The 17,849-nt window shown below is 48.3% G+C and overlaps 1 protein-coding gene across 3 annotated transcripts in view; it reads right to left on the bottom strand.

Moving 5' to 3' along the window:
• PGM1 (phosphoglucomutase 1) overlaps window positions 1–17,849 on the bottom strand; it is an 18,934-nt gene extending 1,085 nt beyond the window's left edge. Inside the window, exons 1-10 of one of the 3 annotated variants that reach the window (NM_001038693.3) lie at window positions 17,590–17,849; window positions 7,393–7,555; window positions 6,872–7,018; window positions 6,045–6,170; window positions 5,614–5,804; window positions 5,053–5,207; window positions 4,373–4,488; window positions 1,571–1,706; window positions 557–740; window positions 114–248 (exon numbers count right to left, since the gene is read on the bottom strand). In NM_001038693.3, coding sequence (NP_001033782.2) covers window positions 114–248; window positions 557–740; window positions 1,571–1,706; window positions 4,373–4,488; window positions 5,053–5,207; window positions 5,614–5,804; window positions 6,045–6,170; window positions 6,872–7,018; window positions 7,393–7,555; window positions 17,590–17,835 — 1,599 coding nt within the window. In that variant the 5' untranslated portion in view covers window positions 17,836–17,849. Of the gene's footprint in view, window positions 1–113; window positions 249–556; window positions 741–1,570; window positions 1,707–4,372; window positions 4,489–5,052; window positions 5,208–5,613; window positions 5,805–6,044; window positions 6,171–6,871; window positions 7,019–7,392; window positions 7,556–9,919; window positions 10,577–13,667 lie in introns of those variants that run through there. The other 2 variants (XM_046944518.1, XM_015291025.3) reach the window with 2 other exon arrangements.

The raw sequence follows: 17,849 nt of genomic DNA, 5'->3' as shown, positions 1-17,849 counted from the left end.
CTTGCTTCCAAAACACCCAGCGCGTGGCTCTAAGCAAAGCAGTACTAAGTAAAGATTCATGCTTTTTAGTAGGCTGTGAGGCAGCGATGCCACGACTCAGATTTAACACCTACCTGCGGGTCTTCGTGGATCTTCTTCGCATCCTTCTCATAGCTGTCAATGTAGAGCCGCACAGTCGCTCCAGCGCTGCCGGTGCCACTCAGCCGGAAGATGATGCGAGAGCCATCGGAGAAGATGAGCCGCAAGCCCTGGGGAGAGAGGAGCAGAGCTGCTCAGCCACATGCCCTCAGGTACCCAGGCACTGCCTGTGGCACCCAGCCCGGCCCTGCTCCCAGCAGCCTCCGGACCCTTCCCTCTCCTAGCACCCCCTCCAAGGCAGCCATTCCCTTCACAAAGGCCAAGATCCCACTGGCCAACGCAGGGGAGAAAAACCTTTTCCAAGGGTCAAATGCACTCCTTGGCTTCACAGAAAGGGCAGATGCAATGGACAAAGATGCCCACTATTCAGCACTCAGCTCTCAGAGGCCGCGGCCAGCCCAAGCAGCACTGTGCCCACCTGGTTTCTGGAGACGCTTCCATCCACGGGATCGTTGTACTCAAAGTTATCGGCTTTCTCAACCGTGTAGACTTTGTCACCAGCTGATAACTGCTTCCCCACAAAGGAGCGGTCAAACATCACAGTCTCCAAATCCTTCATCATTTTACCAGCTGCATCTGCATCCACCTCCTCATAGTCGTATCTACAACAGTCCCACAAAAACAAAGATCAGGAAGGTCTGTAATTAGCAGCAATGTTCTGTGATGTCCTTGTTTAACAACGCTATGATCAGCCCCATGTCTTCTACTCTTACTGGAGAGAAGGACCAGAAGAAAGGAGAGGATATATGCAGCAGTATATGGGTGCAATACCAACCTGTGGGATACATAGCAACCTATCTCAGATACATCTAAGACTGAGATAGATGAAGGGCCACTTCTGCTCAAGTGCAGGTCAGTTCTCCTTTTTTATCTCCTGTGTCTACAGTAGTTTAAGAGTAGTTAAGAGTATTTTGGAACTGGACAGAAATTCAACCAGGTAAATAACCGCCTAGGAGCTGGGTGCCCATGCAGTGGAGCAAAGCCATCACTCAAGATATTACAAACTGATTTGTAAGATGTAAACTAAAGAAGCATACTGTTCTAAAAGTAGGAAAAATTCTTGCAAGAAAAGATCTCCATAAAATAATAATAATAAAAAAACCTACCTATCTATCAGATATAAGAATTGCACAACCTTTACAGAGTTTGATACTGAATAGACTGTATTCAGAGTAACAAATTCTAAACTGGACATTGTGAAAGGTTAAGGTGAATACCCACAGGTTTATTGGACCCAGAGAAGCTGCACAGACCAGCCAGGGCACTTCAAACCACTGCAACACCACAGAAAGAGCATGTGCCACAAGGCAGAAACTGCTGTGGTAGCAAGGCTGGTGCTGTTGGTGCTTGGTCACAAGCTCCTTCACGAGGGCTCATCCTTGGTCGGCCACAGGGCAGAGGGAAGGACGAGGTGCCCGGAGCACTTCCTCACCTGGTGAAGAAGTTCCTGCCATACTTCTGCCAGTGATCCTTCATGATGTCCTCCACGCTCTGCTTGCGGGCAGCCAGGATGGACAGCCAGGCCAGGACTGCCCAGAGCCCATCCTTCTCACGGATGTGGTCGGAGCCTGCAGAGAGCCACAGCACAGACACGTTATGTCATCCTCCTCCTGCCAGGCCAGAGCCTGTGCACAGCTCTGCTTCACCTCCGCTTCTCCACCAAGCTGGCAGCAGTACAGCCCCACAAATGGAAGGCATTTCACAAGCTGAATGCTCGTGAGTTGTTAAAGCAGTTCAAGATATCATCTGCTTTCAGCTATAGGCCAAATAAAACACTCAGTTCCCTTTAAAACACACTCATTGCTCACAGATCCTTCGTTCTGTTCCCAAGGAAGCAACGTGGAATGTGCACTAAAAAGGTCATTGAAATAAATAAATAACTAAAAAGGCAAATGCAAAGGAGCAGCTCAAGAACTACCACCAGCCTCTCTAAGCAGCTGTCACACATTGTCTGCCAAATCAGTATACCCTGATGGTGCAGACACTGGCTGAGCACCAAGAGAAATGCCAGCCCTCGCTGAGGAAGCCAAACCCTAACGGCTCCAAGACTGCAGGATGCTGGGGAGCACAGCAGCCACAGGGGCAGCAGCATGAGGACTTCATTCACACAGGGAGATCAACTCATCCCAGCCTCAAACACCGGAGTTAAATGTGGGATCCAAGAGCAGCCAGAGCACACCCAACCCAGCCTCCATCTTCCTGACTAGTTAGCTTAGTGCTAGGCTCAATGCACAGCTTCTGGGTTTTATCCTTTGGGCACTGGAAAACATCCAGGCTAGTATTACCAAAACTCCAAGGAGCCAGGGCACACCTGCCAATGGGGAGAGTTGGCCAGAGCCACCATTTCACCCCCCAAAAAATCAGCTGGGGCCATGCGGTGCGAGACACAAACCCCACATTGTGGATGCGGTGCTAAATTATCCTCACAGCCCTGCACAGCCAAGAGCTGCAGAGAGGTGATGGAGAGGAATGCTAAATAAACAGGAGTCCCATGTGATGTATCAACTTATTGCTGGAATAAAACACCCCAGAAAGCAAGCAGGAATTCTGTCACGTTGCATTACTCTAATTGCTGCTGGACCCTGGTCCCGCCGGGTTGCAGTTTGTTTCAATTTTTACTGAGTCACTTTGGCTGCTCCTTCACCTTGCTCCCATTCAGCACTCACACTGTCAGACTCCAAACAACTCCTCATTAAACTGCTATCGAACAAGCTCCCTCACCCCAACTCATTCTTTAAAGGGCCTCTGCCAGACAGAGGAACACCCTCTGCGTTGCAGGGAGCCTAGCACAGGCTGCCCCAGCCCTTTCCCAGTGTTCCCCCAACAACCACCCCAACACGCAGCCCAGGTGTGATGCAGCACAGCCAAAACATCAAGCCTCCCTCTCAGCCCCACTGCAAGTGGTTTCAGTCACTTTTATTGGCAGTGTAGTCACCTACCTATCATGGACTGGAGAGAAACCATGAGCTCATTGCACATGCGACAGAAGATGGAAGCAATTTCAGAGAGCTGCTCGTTAGAGCCCAGCTCCTATCAGCAGCTCCATGAATCATTTGCTGCTGTTGTTTGTATTTTCTAAATGCTGAGCCACTCTCATCAGCTAAAGGCCGCTACATGAACTTAACGCATGCTGAAATCATTCAGGACTAAACTCCAAAATCCTTCTATGCTCACAATTACCCTCAAGATATCTTTACAGAGATACCGCGTTATCCAAAATTCCCCTTTCCTTCCAGACTGAGGCCGAGTTCTGTTTATTACGATAGCATTTGATAGCAGAAGTTTTGCCCCCGTGACTTCAGCCTGATGGCAATCAGCTTTCAGCCAGTCTGCAGTACCATGTCCTCAGCTACCAAAAAGCTGAGGTGGTAACATTTTGTGACACAAAGCACTTCATTTCCAGTATTTGAGGATCTGAAGCCACTCCTGCTCCATGAAACACCCAAAAGCAGGCTAAAATATGAGGCGGTGGGATGGAAACATGCGAGGTTTGACCCCCGATCATTCCACCCAGATCCCCCCAAGCCTTGCACCTCTGGCTGCCCTGCTGTCCTGAGCACTGCACACAATAGAAGAATAAGATCTCAAGGACAACCCAGGCCAGACAAACCCCACAACGGTGGCATGGTGGGCAGACGCCATGAGGCGAGCAGCCTGCACAAATAACAGCCATGCATCACGCATGCACCCCTGGTAAATTCCTTAAGATGTTCACTTTGTTTCTCAGTAACCTAATAACTTGCTTCGACTGTTCAAAGGCAAGTGTTAATTTAAACTTTATAAATCATACCTTGTTTTTAGAACAGGAAAATGAGGGCCCTATTAAGCTCGGAGATTTAATAGTGACCTGAAACCTCCCCTAATAAAACTGCATGCTCCAAACCATATTTCTTTCCAGAAATGAAAACATTTAGAAGGTTTTCCTGGCCACCAAGAGTTGAAAAATACATTTAACGCTGCACTTAATCCCCATAGACTCAGTGACCAGGCTAGTAAAGAGGCCTTTAGACTTCCTGCATATCTCCTTATGCCTTCTGGAAAGAGAACGAGCTTTTGCCTGACAGAACTCTGAGCACTGTGTATGCTTTCACCAGGGACTCTTGCAAGCTTTTTTGTTATATGATTTTAGAAGCATTAACCTTACGTGAAAGATAAACTCCAAATAAACCAGCACAGTAAAGAACTACAAAGAGGAATAGTGCTTCCATTAGTGAGATCAGGAACACCCACTTACCAGTACCAAAACTTTCCTCTCCACACAGAGACAGTTTGTTCGCATCCATCAAGTTTCCAAAGAACTTCCAGCCAGTAGGAGTCTCATACAAAGCAATCTTTGTCGCGTGGGCCACCCTTCGAAGGCAAGAAGGCTACGTCACACACAGCTGGGCTTAGTGCACCCATGTGAAACACTGCAGCAGGAGCCCCAGCAGTCACCACGCATCTCCTGCAGGGTAACACTAAAAGCAGATCATGTCTCTGCTTTATTACTATTATTAAGAGCTGCTCTTTGTACAGCAATGCCGTGTTTTATCCTGGTGTTACCTTTGGGGATTGTTGGGAAGAACAACTGATGATAAACATATATATACAGCTCTCCTAAATCAGTTTGCAGTTGTAGATGTCAAAGCATTTCATAAATAGACTATCAGTTTAAAATTAAAATTTGAAAAACACAAAGTGGGGGGGAGTGGACATTTCTTTAGGTTTATCCATAAAGAAGAAAGAGAGCCAAGAGCAGAACCCAGCTCTGCCACGTCCTCAAACAGGATTTAATACATGAAACTTCAGTGACCCCAGCACTCAACCCACAGCAGCCAGGTGCTTTGCCCGTGGGGCAGCCCACGCTCCTCACTACTACAGACACGTGTCAGACTCAGAAAAAGGACAGTTGCTGTGCACAGAGGTAGGTGCTACCTGTCGAGAGCCCCGCTGGTGGGCATGCTGCGAGCAAAGCCACGGACCCCGGTCTGCTGGAAGTAAGGGATACTGAAAATGTTGGCAGCGATGACAGCAACGGAGTCAGAGGGGTTCACAAAGAAGCCATGCTTCCCAAGAATCATGTTGCGGTCCTGACAAAGACAAGAGAAATAGCTCATGTCCCAGCTTTGTGCAAAGAGGCTGCAATGCAGAAATTGTGCTACTTTGCTGGCACAGCTTATAAACCCATGGACATGGATTTTTTAATGTACTGCACTAAATACAGCATTTGGAAAAAGTTAAATAGCAACACCTCTACAGTATTCCAACATCCTGCTCATTTTTCATAACCTTTAAAGCCATTTAAATACAGTTTGGACTTCATTATTTATACAGTAGTCAACTACTGCCAACAGTTCTGAACTGCATCGAGTGTATCCATCTGCAGTTACAGAAGGGAGAGGAGAAAAAAGCCTTCACCTCCATCCTCCTCAGCCAGCATCCTTCCTCCCTTCTCCATCACGGGGCAAAAAGATGAACACAGAGCAGCCCATTTACCCCATCTCCATCAAAGGCAGCTCCAAAGTCGTACTCTCCTGTCTTCATGGTCTGGACCAGATCAGCAGCATAGGTCAGGTTGGGGTCGGGATGGTGGCCACCGAAGTCCTCCAGAGGGGTGCAGTTCACAGCAGAGTTTGCTGGTGCCCCCAGCTCCTCACACAGGATCTTCTTCACATAAGGGCCCACAACTGCCATAGGAAAACGTGGGGAGGAAGGCATCAAGCACAGGGTAAAGAAGGACTTACGCCTCAAGTACACTGAGATAGTAGAATGACAAGAAAACAAACTGCATGTCTGATTCACAGCAATCCAGCAGCACAACAGGACTTATTGCTCCCAAACATCAGTAACAAAAAAGTGAGGAAAAGCCTTCTCTGGGAAGTAGGAGGCAAAACCCTACAGATCAGCAGAACCAAGCCCACCCGTACCTCCATGCATTGCATCGATGCGAATCTTGAGGTGGTTTTTCCCTGAAAGCAGTTCCTTTAATGCATTGAAGTCAAAGATGTTCCTCAGCATATTTGCATAAGCTTCTACAGAGTCCACAATTTCCACTGGAAAAAAAAAAAGGCAGAGAGAAACTAACTCTGACAATCTGAACTCTATGCAGAAAAGCAATTTTGGTACGTGAGCCACTGTGCTGACAGTCCTCAGTGCAAAGGATCAGGGGCTCAGCACAGAGCCTTTAAACATCCCATAGAATAATTTCATAAAGACGGTGATAATGTTCCTATATTAAGAAACATTTGGTTATGAACTGCCACTGCTAATGGGATTACAGACCAAACAGACCAACAAAATCCTGAAGACAAACATTTTCTCCAGTTCTCTGCTAGTCACAGACTCCAGCCACAGCCTCAGTGCCCCACATACCCTTTGAGAAGTGCCCATTCCACTCCAGTTATGCGTAGAGTGGGATTAGAGGAAACAAAAATACATATAAAAACAGACTTTCAATCTCCACCAATGTCAGCATGAATTGTGCACCTGACAGCCTTAAGAAGTTGCACCTTTGCAACTAATAGGCCAAGTGAACAGAAACAATATAATTAAAATATCTAGACAAGGTGAGATGAAGGCAAAAAGTAAATAAATCCATGATGACCAGGACAGATATTCTTCCTTGGATTATCCAATAGGTGAGAAGTGAAGGTCAGACCTCGTGCCCTTCAAAGCACGAAGCACCCTTGTCCTGCAGAGGCCCATGCCAGCTTCACCTGAAAGAAAACTTCCCAAGGGAAGAGCAATCACTCACCTGTAAAGGGTTTAAATTTGTTCTCCAAATCAAACTGCTGTTTTCCAATGGTACCCAGGTCCACCTTGAGATCTGGGCAGATTGCATACTCTTCAATTTTTTTGCTAATTTGGAAAATTTTGTCCGTGATACCTTCTGGAGCAGGACCTGCAAGATATAATGGGCAAGAAGGGAGAAATTAAAGAAACAATGTGAGGAAAGAGCACTGCAGAGGTACATCAGAAGGCCTGGAGCTGGGAATGCCTCACTGGGAGAGGAATACCAGTGAGCAAACTGATCACTCTGGATGTGGTCTCAAGCAAGCTGCTCTGGATACTCCTGCTGGAGTGGCAGTTGGACCAGATGGACCCAAAGGTCCCTGCCAATTTCAACCACACTAATTCCATGTTCAGGGAAACCCACTGCTCAGGCCACTCACTGAACCTCTGTGATGTCAAAACAATTAAATTGGGTCCTTTGTTGCCAACACAGGGCAAGTCAAGCAGAAACAAAGCAAACAAGAATCAACTAAGCAACTTTACCTCCATTGGCTGTATTGAATTTAATCCCAAAATCTCCATTGGGCCCACCAGGGTTGTGGCTGGCCGTCAGAATGATGCCGCCGATGGCTTTGATTTTCCTGATGATGCAGGACACTGCTGGGGTGGAGAGAATGCCGTTCTGCCCGATGACCAAGCGGCCAATCTGAAAATTAAAGGGCAGAACAAACCACTTTGAGTTTCACATTCTGAATACAGCCAAAGCACCAAACATCCCAACACCAACAACAGGTAAAGCAGAGCCTCATCAGGGGCACCTGGATGGCAGAGGTCCTGAAGGAAACACTTATAACCTGGGAGGCTGAAAGCCCTCTGCTAACTTTAAGGTCAGCATCTGACCCTGCTCTGTTAAGCCTTTTTAGCATTTTCGCTTATGAATGCTGGAAATGGCAGCCTGCACTGAAGAGCAGAGCTTTCCAGAGGCATCTAAACAAAACAAGAAAACCTTTGCCTGTGGTCTCGAACATTGCTTTCAAAAGACACAATAGGACTGAGAGAAGCCAAAGCAAAACAAAAGTCGATCATCATCACTGCCCCCACGGGACCACATGCAGATTCTCTTACTCTCAGCGGGTAACGCACCTCCCTCCCATAAATTCAGTAATATCACTGAGATTAAATCCAGACCAACGTGCTAAGCAGCACAAGGTAATCAGGATCCAGTTGCTGGGGTTCATGTAGTAAAACAGAAGATAAATGTTTTTCTGGAAGAACATGCCCCTTACCATAGCCCCCAGATGAGGTGATAGAGATTTAAAAATACACCAGACCACTCTCCATCAGCCAAGGAGATTAGACTCTGAATACAGCTGAGAAAAGAGGAGGAATTTCATTCAAAGGCAAGAGGAACCAGAAGACAAAAGCCAGCCTGCCCAGCCTGAAGGCCCCGTGCAGTGCTAAGCTGGCTCTGTGGGATGGCTGCCATTCCTGACCGTGGCACCGCTGGGCGCTAAGCCCCTGTGCCTCCCTTTGGTTACTGCACACCATGGCTGCCAGGCAAGTGGGGAGCTGAGATATCCACATCTCCAGCAAGCCACAGGCACAGACCTGAAACAGCAGCTTAGAAACTCAGTGTGGGCACCCTTCTACCAAGCTGGTCAGAGCATTGCTGCCCTTATAGTGTCCAACTATCTGGATCACAGGATGTATTATGCCATACATCAAATTTGTAGCAGCCTGATCTATGTGGGTTTGCCTTTCTCCTTGCTTCATGCTTTGTTCCAGCAGCAAGGGCCTCCCACGGATCCCCTCTGCACCCCAGTCACATAGACTGATGCTTCTGGCGTTCTTCACCCCAAAACCATGCTTTCCAGGCTGAGGGCATTAGTCATACAGCTCCAAACAGCCCATACTCTGTGCAGTATAGCCCTGAACACAGACTTCCCCCTGTGTGCCCTTCACGTTAAGCTGACAAATAACCTTGGACACTTCTTTAACCCCATAACTGGCATTTAAAGCAGACGACGTGCGCTGTGCTCCACGGCACAGTGAGTGTGCTCAGTGCCACTCGGAAATCCTGCTGATCCCGCATCTGCGGAGGTGACAGCACCTGTCTCTGGCACATGCCAACAGACACTTTTGCACATCCAAAATATGACATGCATGCCCTCCCTCGTGGCTTTTTATAGTCGAACACATCCTCAGACTCATCTCTCCTACTCTATAGAGCAAGATTAGCACAAAACTGATTAACAAAGTCACAGGCTTTAGCCAGACTGTAAAAATAACTAACAAAAAATACCAAACTCAACAGCGAAACTCGTTTTCAGCCAGGAATGGGACACAATGCTGGAAAGAAATGCAGCAGAGAAGTCTCAGCTGATGCAGATCAGCTTAATCTCATCTTCACCAGCAGGAAACCCGTCCTGGTGTGGAGAAGCCCAGGCAGCAGGCCTGGCTCTTGATGTGTACATTTTCCAGCTCTTCGACTCAGCATATACACCGACTTAAGAGGAACGCATTAATTTGCAATGCCAAAGGATTTTTCTTCTCCAGCTGGAAAACATTTTGATTTAGAAAAATATATATCTCTCTCCTCTGATTCGATTGCTCATTACAAATCACCCTGTTGTGATCGGATAAGCTTTTCTGTCAAACACATTCCCATAAGCCAGATCTCTTAGCATCAAGTTTTGCTCTGCATCAGGAAATGCAGAACAGACAGCAAAGCCTTTTCTTCTTAAAAAGCAACACGAAACACAGACACAACCCCAGTGCCCAGGAGCACTGCGGTGCTTGGGCCATGCTCTGCTGCAAACAGCCCTGGCTCATCTGCTTCCCGCACAACCAGAGATCACTGCACGGGTTTCCGCTCGCTGCTAACTTTCTTTCAACAGTAATTAAACAGTAATTCCAGTATTACCAGTCCGATTTTCCATCGAAATGTTATCTGTTAGCAGTTGAATTAAATCTATGGGAAAATTCAATCTCCCACTGACTAATCTGTTTTGGTTTTCTGCATTTATCAGCTATACAACCATAGGAATTTAGTCATCTAGCATTTACCAACCCCGTTGGCAGCAGCCATTTGGACTATCAGTTCCACTGCAGCCTTATTAAGGTACCTTCCATCACCTCCAACTACCATAGAAGATCCTTGTCGATCTCTTAGGTCTATGGAAAAAAATATACTCTGGATAAAGTTCTGCAAATAGTTCATTTTGGATTCAAAATAATAGGTCTTCTTCCGTAACCCGCTGGTTCCCGGTTTCTGATCGCTGTAAGGAGCTGTTGGCACAGTCAGCAGAGGCAGAGGAGCAGCTTCCATGTTCCTTTTTCAAATAAGTGCATTTAAGAAGTAAACTACGATTAAATACAAAAGAAAAAGAATAATGTTTTAAGAAATGTATCAGTCTTGACACTAGCAATGGCACACCTACTGGACAGGAGCTCAGCAAAGTTGCCGAGCACCCAAAAATAGCTCCTTGAACGTTGAGTTGAACACGGCTCCTGTAACTGAAGATGTTGCTGTGCACTTGCCGTGGAGGATCAATGTCACGGAGAACACACAACCCCACGCTGCTCTCCCAGCAGTCAGCAAAAGGTGATTTCTGCCTCCTTCTCCACCGCCTGCTCCGTCCAGGCACGGCCCCTCGCCATTCTGCGCTATCGCCGCCGGCACCGTCCGTCCTCCTGGCCCTCGGTCAGCAGCTCAGCACCCGCTCGCACACACTGATGCGCTGCCCAGTGTTTTTGCTAGCCCAGCAGATCTGCGTGGCCCTGGAGGAAAAGCCTCCCGCATTTTGCAGCCTCCAGCAAGCTAAAGGTCACTCTTAAAATGGAAGGCGACGGATCTGTTACCCGCACTTTGCTTACACGAGTCCCACTCTGACATCCTGACCGCCCCGGCGCCAGCTACCCCCAAATAACAGGACATCGTCTGCAGCACACAACCAGTCAGCCTTTGCTTGACTAAGAGAAATCCATTAACAGCTAAAACACTGCTAACGCAATGCTTTCAACCGAATACCCACACGAGTCCTACCCTGGGCACTATGCATGACAAAATTTATTAGAAAAAACCCAAAACTTTCAAATCAGAACACAGCTTACGACAAAGTCATTAATTTTGGAAAAGCTTGCAGCCAGCAGAGACCCAAACACAAGAAGTTATTATGAGGCATCATCTCCCTCAGCCTCAAATGCTGGATTGAAACCACGGTCTCCCCTTTAATGACACGAGGAGTCCTCTGTCTGAGCTGCAGGCAGAATTTACAGATACTCCTGGAAAATGAAGGACCATACACCTCCTAATGACTCATTTTGTCCCATTCTTAAGGAGGGGGGGAGAAAAGGAGTTGTGTACACAGCTGTGACGCTTTGTGAGGGCTCCCACAGGACTGTTTCCCAACCGTTCTGCTCCAAACATTGACACATTTTCTTCCAAGGGGGAAAGAGACCCTCTTACAACAATCTTCACTTTATTCCAACAGCAAGAGTGCCTGGGCCACGCAGCCAGCAGCAATCCATATGTATATTACACGTACGTCTTCGTGCTGTTCCAGCATCCTGCAGCTGCAGCGCCTCCATTTCCATGCAAAGGCTGAGGTTTCCCTCTAGTGGCACAGAAAACAAAGCCCAGCTGCCAGAACGAGCCTCCCTGGCAGGGAAGAGCTTGTGAGCTCTTTTCCCCCAGCCAAACCCTTTGTGCCACAAAACACCATGGCACTCCTCCTCCGCCCTGAGGAGCTGCCCACACATTGGCTGGATGAGGAGCTAATGAAGTTTGCACGTGTGGAGCAGAGGAACCGAACTCAGCATAGGGAGGAAGGTGATAGTCACTGGCGCCACACTAAGATACATAAAAAGAAATACATTATTTCAAACAAAATACAGTATCCAGCTGTGAGGCAGGAGGTGCAAAGCACAGGGACGGAAGTGACATATCCATGCAGACTGTCTTTGGGGCACTCACCCAATCCCAGGGCTTTCCTGCAACACCTGCATCATTGTTTGGAACAAACTGCAACACCAGCAATGGGCCAAGCAGGACTGCTAGGCTGGTGTCTGCACGCTTACCAGGAAATCCAGAAGGGTAAAAAACTCAAGAGGCAGACCTCAGCCCTGGGGAGGGGAAGGCTCATTCGATTCATCACCTGAGAGGCTTTGCTTGGACACCTGCAATCACTTACAGGATGGAAATGAATTCAGCAGGTCCTCCGATCCCTCCCCAAAGCTGGTGTGGGATCAAACATCCCCCAGGCACCCTCCAGGAAGCTCCTGCAGCCTGTCCTTGAAATCTGTCTCCAGGTGTGGTGCCAGAGCAGACAGAAGCATCTTCCTGCAGCCTGTCCTACATCTCTCTCTCCCTGCAGCTTAAGTCCTCCCGAGCTGTCAGAGAACAAACCGATCATAATCCTCCTTCTGACACTTTCTTGCACATTAAAATAATCCTTTAACACAGAGACTCACAGTATCCTCTCTTTTCTACAGGAAATAATCCCAATTTCCTTAGCTTTCCCTTGTGGTCACACTTTGTAGGTCTCCAATTCCATGTTTCCACTCCAAACAGCTAACCTGCCAGAGCAGAGCAATCTGCTCACATAGGTTCCCATTCACTTCAGGCATGCAAGAGCAGAGTCAAAGCTATGAACTAACTGTTGACTTTGGTTAATGATAAAAAGACAAACAAGACTATTTTGAGAGAACCTGAATTTCAGCAAAGCATCGCAGCACGCAGCTCCTCCCTGGACTTGGTGCTGCTGACCCCTGCCCCGTCCCCTGTCCCCACATGAGCTGTGACACTACCTTCTCCCATCCCACTCAGTCTTGTACGTGACATTCAAGAAAGCAAAAGAGAGGGGGAGGAAGGGACACACACACTGTGCAAAAGCCAAAAGGGATATTTTGCAATTATTTCATGGAATTATGCAATTATTTCAAACGCAATCATTTCCTTTAGAGCAGAAATGACATTTCCCTAACTCCTTTCTGCCCCCTTCCTGCGTTGCTCTGTAATTACACTGCACCCCGACGAGGAGCAAGACAGAAGCCAGGTGCAGATACCTGGAAAATAAGCTCTGCAGAGCTAGGGATGGACCTATCGTCAGCAGGGCTGCTCTGGATCCCACAGAAGGCTCCAGGTTTGCCACGCAGGTAGGGGCTGATCCCCTCTGCCACAATAGGAGCACACGGCAATAATCGTGATTGAGAAAGCTTCCATCCAAAGGTCAGCTCCCTGGAGCATGCCCACACCTGCCCATGGCCACAAGCTGCCCTTCCCCTGCTGCAAACAACAGCACGCCTCCCATCCATGGGATGGGGTGGTACCCCACACCAGGCACCACGTTCCTGTAAGACTTGTTTTCCTGGGTTTCACTTACACCAACACTATCAGAAAATATCAGAATGGTGTTTGCTTTTTTGGACAATTGTAGGACACAACCAACAGTCTTTGTGGCCTACTCTCATCCTCAGTTCTGCAGAGCTGATGCTTCGTATGTCATCAGCAGCTTGTACTATGGCTGTGAACGTCCAGATAACATCCACATTTTGATTCCTTCTGCCCCTTTAGCTTTTCTCCTTCTTAGGACAATTCTGTTTATTTCTGTGATATATTTCAGTTCATCACTGGAAGCATTAATCACTCCACTGATTAGTTCAGAGAGAACCACGACGAAAGAACACAAACCCATCAGATGTATTTCTTGTTCCTGGTGGAGCTCAGCCATAAGACACAGAGGTAACGCTTCTCAAGTTCAGCTCACCTACCCCAAACTTTACCAGGACAAACGCATCAGACTCTGTAGGATCCTTACCAGCACAGCCAGAGCCAAGGTGTCTGCTTTTAGCCATTGTTCCAGGAGATTACGGTTAAGCCCCTGTTAGTATGGATTTCAACTCTCTGTCTGCAGGATTTGCAAAGATTAACTCAAAGCACCGTAGCTCTTCCCTTCAGCTGGAGTTTCTGGAGTTATTATTCTAGTTTAAAATTCCAAAAAGGCACTGAGCTCAGACAGCCTCGTCACTGCCTTAATAGCCTTCAATTTAAAATCCAGGTAGGAGAAAGGAGCGAGAGTGAGATGGGGGCTGCAGCGTCAGAAAGGGAACCGTGGCAGAACACAAAGATAATGAAGCAGAGCTGCCAAATTAAGCAAATAAAGAGCTGCTGAGCAGTGCAACAGAATTCAAACACTTGGTTTCCCTGGGATAATTGACCGGGGAAAAGCTTAATAGCAGCCAAGCCAGGAAACCAAACTTTGCAGGGTAGAGAGCAGTATTTCTAGTAGAGCACTGTTTATCCTGCAGCAGTGAAACAAATCCAGGTTAGAGTTTAGCATGCAAAGCAGCGCCTGGCATTCGAAACACCTCCAAGCAATTTGCAGCACTGCAAAATCTCTCAGTTTGCAAAGGAACTGGGGCACAATAAACTTGTTAAGGAGCAGGTGACAACATTAGTGAACCGCCCCGCTGTTGGGTACGTGATCTGATCGAGATTTACAACCTCAGTTCTGTAACTTGTGCACACTTTTCGCTTAAAGCTATAGTACAGCCCCAGTTCAACTCTGACAGGTGATGACAAAAAGAGGTTTTAAGCTTTATTCATGTAATTAAGGAGTTAGGCTTACTAAGTGGGAATAACACAAAGGAAACCTGGCACGACAGACCAAAACAAAGCAGGAGGCTACGCTGGATGCCAACTGAGAATGGCAAAACCAACAGTGTCTATGTTAGTTTACTTTTATAAATGCAACCTTATAAATAGGATAAACACTTCTTAACCACAGAAGTGCAAACTGAGTTGTTGCTATTCCAACACCAGCATTTAGGTGAACGCTAACTGTTCGAGGTGGAGACAAAACTGGAACTCTCTTCAGAATCCTTACCCTTTATTTTGTGAAGCTAACAACCATAAACTGTGGTCCTTGGGTTTCTCCTGTGGCACCTGAAGAACCACTCCACCAGATCTTAAAGCACTGATGCCATCACCCCTTTCTCCCCTAGGACCAGAAATCCTGTTGTCCAGCACTTACTTTGGCACAAGTGGTGGGTTGGCTGCTGAGACAAGCACATGCATCCCCATACAATACACCTTGGTGATCAAAAGCAAGCAGAAAAGCTGTTAGAAAGGGCAGTAAGCCCAGATTTATCTTCATTATTTCTTTACTCCCTGCAGACAAAGCAGTGCAGCACAGCGACCTGTGGCATTTTCTCTACATGGCTCACTATTTCTCACCACAAGATGCCTGAGCCTTGCACTGAGACCTGGCTGCTGGCATCAGAGACTCCCCCAGGCCCAGAGAGAAGGCTGAGCTACCGCTGTGCAAGAAAGCACACTGCACACAGGTGGCAGCAGGTTCCTGAGAACTCTGAGTTTCTTACACAGAATAGCTCACTGTTCTCTTGGAAGGGTGGCTGACCTCCAGCTACTTCACATTTATTCTGATGAAAGAGGAAATTCATAGGCTTGTACTCAACTGCACTGCGGTAGCTATCAGGGAACCAGCATTCCTAATTAGAGAGAAACTAGGAAGCAAGCATCCCCCAGTTATTCCAAAACAGGACAGCAAATACATAGGAACTTATTAAAAATGTAAAAATGGACATTTTGCATTTAATAAAGAAACTCTCCATCCACCTCATTTCTTGGGACCTGCTGGTTCTCCCATTCTTACGTTTGGCAAGGCAACAGCCGTGTTTTACTAAGGCCCATGCAATTCATGCCCAGCCAGCAACTGTATTGAGCTTCTTTGGGCTCTGCATTTTGGAGAGCAGGTCATGGTACCTCCTCCTGGTTACTAATTCAGATTTACATCTACTATAAATTCATTAAACAGTCCATGCCACTCTCTCTGTTCTGTCACAAGGGCAGAAAGAACCTGCATCAGGAGTTGGCTAGTAGAGAATCAGGGAATCACTACAGTTGGAAAAGCTCTGTAAAGTCACCAAGCCTGACCCCACTCCATCCCCACTGCCCACATCCCTCAGTGCCACATCCCCACAGCTCTGGAACACCCCCAGGGATGGTGATCCCCCACCCCTGGGCAGCTGTGCACTGCTGAGCGCTCTTTGGAGAACGGATTTCTCCTAACATTCAATCCGACTCTCCCATGGCACAATGTGAGGCCATCACCTCTCATCCTATCACTTAATTTTTGCTTGAAAAAGCTTAACATCCTAGGCCAGGGCCACAGCCACTTGCCTGCTTTATAAATTAATGATTCAGAATGAAAAGCTTGTCAAGTAAAATTTCTCACTCCATACACTGGCATCTTGGCTCTCGACCCAAATATTTATCCACTCTTTTCTCTCTCTCCTTCCTGTTTCCCATCTTGCCTTTCCAGAAGGTTTTTCCTCTCTTTAGAGCCAATTCTCCCCCAGCACTCTGAATCAATTTGGTCAAAACACTGCAAGGCAAATGCCCACCAGACAGGAGGCCCCAGGAACTGCTCTGAAGAGCTCAGTGCTGTGATGCTGCACATACATGAGCACCAGCATGATGCAAGCAGAGGGCTCTGAGTAAACAGCACTCAGTTCCAGCCCAGCGCACCTTCAGCCCCTTTCTTGCTGCTGGGACTGAGGTGCAGAGTGCAGAACTGCCTGGAAGGCTGCCACAGCCCACCAGAGCTAAACAAACCAAGGCTTTGTCCCAGCGAACAAACCTCCCAGTCAGCTTATTCATAGGCATCCAAGGTGCTGTCAGGCTGCACGTTTCAGCTCCAACTCTCCTTAGAATAAATAAATAAAACTGTGGCTGTGCCTTTCCCAAAAGGAAAGGCTGTAGCATCCATCACTCACAGGTGCACCCGGCAAGGCTGGTGCTCAGGGACATGGGACACACGCCTAACAGTGACCAGTCACTGTGCATCACTGAAAGCAAATGTCTACGCAGTCCAAAAAGGCAGTTATCTGCTTCTTTGTGCTATATGGAAGCAGTGATCTCACATTTTGTCTTGCTCTCCTTCAGCCTAATAATTACAGATCTGATTATCGCTGGGAAATTGAAGCAGGTAACTGTTAGGTTCCACCCTAATACCTGACCCTAACCACTCAGCATCCTCTGCTCGCCTGCGAGGGAAGCCTGTGGCTGACAAGCAGGAGCCAGGTGGCCCAGGAGAGGATGGCATTCTCTACTTGCAAAAGGCCAAGGGGAAGGAAAGGCCTCGCTCTCTAACCCAGCTGTCCCTTCTGGGCTAGTCTCAGGCTGACCAAGCACTGCAGCAGGTGAACCGATGGGCCTGTGGTCTCAGCAACACCGGGAGGGCACCCCACTGCCCACCCAGCACATCTCACCACTGGTGTATGCTGCTGGATATGAAACACAGCTCTAGCCCACAGTAAGAAAGAGCACCAAGACAGAGCCTTTCCAACCTCTACGCTCACAGATCATACAATGGTTGGGTTGGACAGGAACTTAAAGCCTATCCAGTTCCCCCCTGCTGTGGGCTGGGTGCCCCCACCAGCTCCGGCTGCCCAGGGCACATCCACAGCCTCGGGCACCTCCAGGGATAGAGCACCCACAGCTCTGGGCAGCAGTGCTGGAGCCTCCTCACCCTCTGAGCCAAGGACTCCGTCCCCACATCTGACCTCCTTCTGTCCGAAGCCATCCCCCTCGGCCTGCCACTGTCCACCCGCGCGTACCAAAGACTCACGAAGCCACAGGTAACGCTGTCACCGGCATTTCCTGCCCCGCAGGCCCGAGGCCACGCCGAGAGCCGCCCCAGCCCCAGCCCCGCGTACCCCGTTGGCGGCGGCGATGCGGACGATGATCTGGATGGCGTCCTTCATGTAGAAGCGGCCGTCGCCCCCCACCACCAGCGTGGCCTCTTGCCGCTCGGCCGGCGGCACGGTGGCCAGGATGCTCTGGATGAAGTTCTCGGCGTAGTGGGCATTGTTTTGGAAAACGGTGACTCGTTTGCGCAGCCCGCTGGTGCCGGGTTTCTGGTCGGCGTACGCCTTGGTTTTCACCGTCTCGATGTGCACCATGGCCGGCCCGGGCT

This window comes from Gallus gallus, chromosome 8 (genome assembly GCF_016699485.2).
Source record: "Gallus gallus isolate bGalGal1 chromosome 8, bGalGal1.mat.broiler.GRCg7b, whole genome shotgun sequence".
NCBI lineage: Eukaryota > Metazoa > Chordata > Aves > Galliformes > Phasianidae > Gallus > Gallus gallus.
Note: the sequence above shows the minus strand (reverse complement) of the source record. Positions and strands in the feature narration are given on the sequence as shown.